General features: G+C 40.9%; 1 protein-coding gene across 1 annotated transcript; it reads right to left on the bottom strand.

The window, feature by feature from the left end:
• Nucleotides 1-546: 546 nt before the first annotated feature.
• Nucleotides 547-1,510, bottom strand: LOC137837298 (probable carboxylesterase 18). The gene has a single exon (XM_068646263.1). The coding sequence runs from the start codon at nt 1,449-1,451 to the stop codon at nt 846-848; it is 606 nt and encodes a 201-aa protein (XP_068502364.1). The 5' UTR covers nt 1,452-1,510; the 3' UTR covers nt 547-845.

Raw genomic sequence — 1,510 nt, 5'->3', positions numbered from 1 at the left:
AAGAGGTAAACTATAAAAGGGACTTGAGATCCAAGGTTAAGGTACGCTGTTTCTAAAACTGAAACTGATTACTTCTTAAATTCTTATAAATCATGTACTGACCTGATCGTCGGAGTGCAATCAACAGGTAGGGTCCCCTCTGTTTTGACGGAGCACGTTCTAGAGAACCAAGAAATAGGACGGAGTCATGAAGAGACAGATAGAGCTAGAACTTGTCATCAGAATCAACCGACGAGCAGGTCAACCGACAAAAAGAATTTAGCTGCACTGATAAAAGTTGATGTAACATATTAAACCAAATTTAAAATTTGTGATAACTTTGTCTACATATCAATTTGTTGGGTTGCTAAATCTGGTGTAGAGGACACCAAAAGTATATAATTATATTTCACTTACCATAAAATTATTATTATTTTAAATTGAAGTGCCTTTTAATATAAAGCTGATAAAATTAACCAAATGAATAAGTATTAATATAGAAAAGGACAATATACCAAATTAATTCACAAAAAGACAATAATGGATGATTAATTTTCAAGCGCCAGATAATAGCAAAAAGTAAATTTTTATTCATAAAGATTCCAACTGGCACACAAATATTATACAACACACCTTAATCAATATTACAACATTAAACCCAAAACTAATGATAAAATTTAAGAAATACAAATACATATTTTAAGGCCTAAAGCAAAAACTTGCAAAACCTTTACACTAGACTCCAATAGTGATTACTGGTGATGAAATCTTCAATATTTAAACTAAATAGTGATCATTTCAAATCCGAGATTCTGTTGGTGATGAAATCTTTAACCTGTGAGATCAATTGAGATGCCTCTGGCAATTCAGGGAACGAACCCGACGACCCGAACTTTCCGGAGCCCCGACTTGGCGACCCGAACTGCTACTTGGTGAGCCAAATTCCCGCCGGCGCTGTCACCGGCGAGGAAGCACTTTGAAAAGTCCGCCTTTTTCGGAAGCACAGCGGGATTCTCGTCAAGGAACTTGAGGACGTCCTCGCCGTCGTCGTATTGCGAAGGGAACCGGTACTCCGGCGGGCGGCGATAGTTCACAGAGACAACAATGGCATTGATTTGACGGCAGAATCGCTGGCACACGGGGTCATACCCGTACGAGTCCGGCGAGTAGAAAGCGAAGCCGCCGCCGTGGAAGAAAATGACGACGGGAACAACTCCGTCACCGGAGGAGGCAGTGGGTGTGAAGACACGAAACCAGAGGTCTCTGTTGGCGTCAACTGTGACGTCTTTAGTAGAAACGCCTTTAACGGATTTGGTTTTGGGTCGGGACTTATAATCGAGGAGCTTCTTGAAACCACGATTAACGGTGCCGTCAGAGCGACGCGAGAAATTCGTTACGGCAGAGGAAAAGAATAATGCAACTCGGGTTCTGAGAGGCAGAGAAAGCTTAGGTTTTGGTATTTCAGAAGTCATTGTTGTTTGGTTTGGTTCTTTGTGGGAACGGGAAGGTAAAGAATGGGATAATTAGTGTA

The sequence above is a fragment of the Phaseolus vulgaris genome, chromosome 4 (assembly GCF_000499845.2).
Source record: "Phaseolus vulgaris cultivar G19833 chromosome 4, P. vulgaris v2.0, whole genome shotgun sequence".
In the NCBI taxonomy this organism is placed as follows: Eukaryota; Viridiplantae; Streptophyta; class Magnoliopsida; order Fabales; family Fabaceae; genus Phaseolus; species Phaseolus vulgaris.
This window is presented reverse-complemented; position numbering and strand designations above follow the sequence as displayed.

Coding starts and splice junctions, on each gene's coding strand:
- LOC137837298 (XM_068646263.1), bottom strand. CDS start 1,451: ATGACTTCTGAAATACCAAAACCTAAGCTTTCTCTGCCTCTCAGAACC.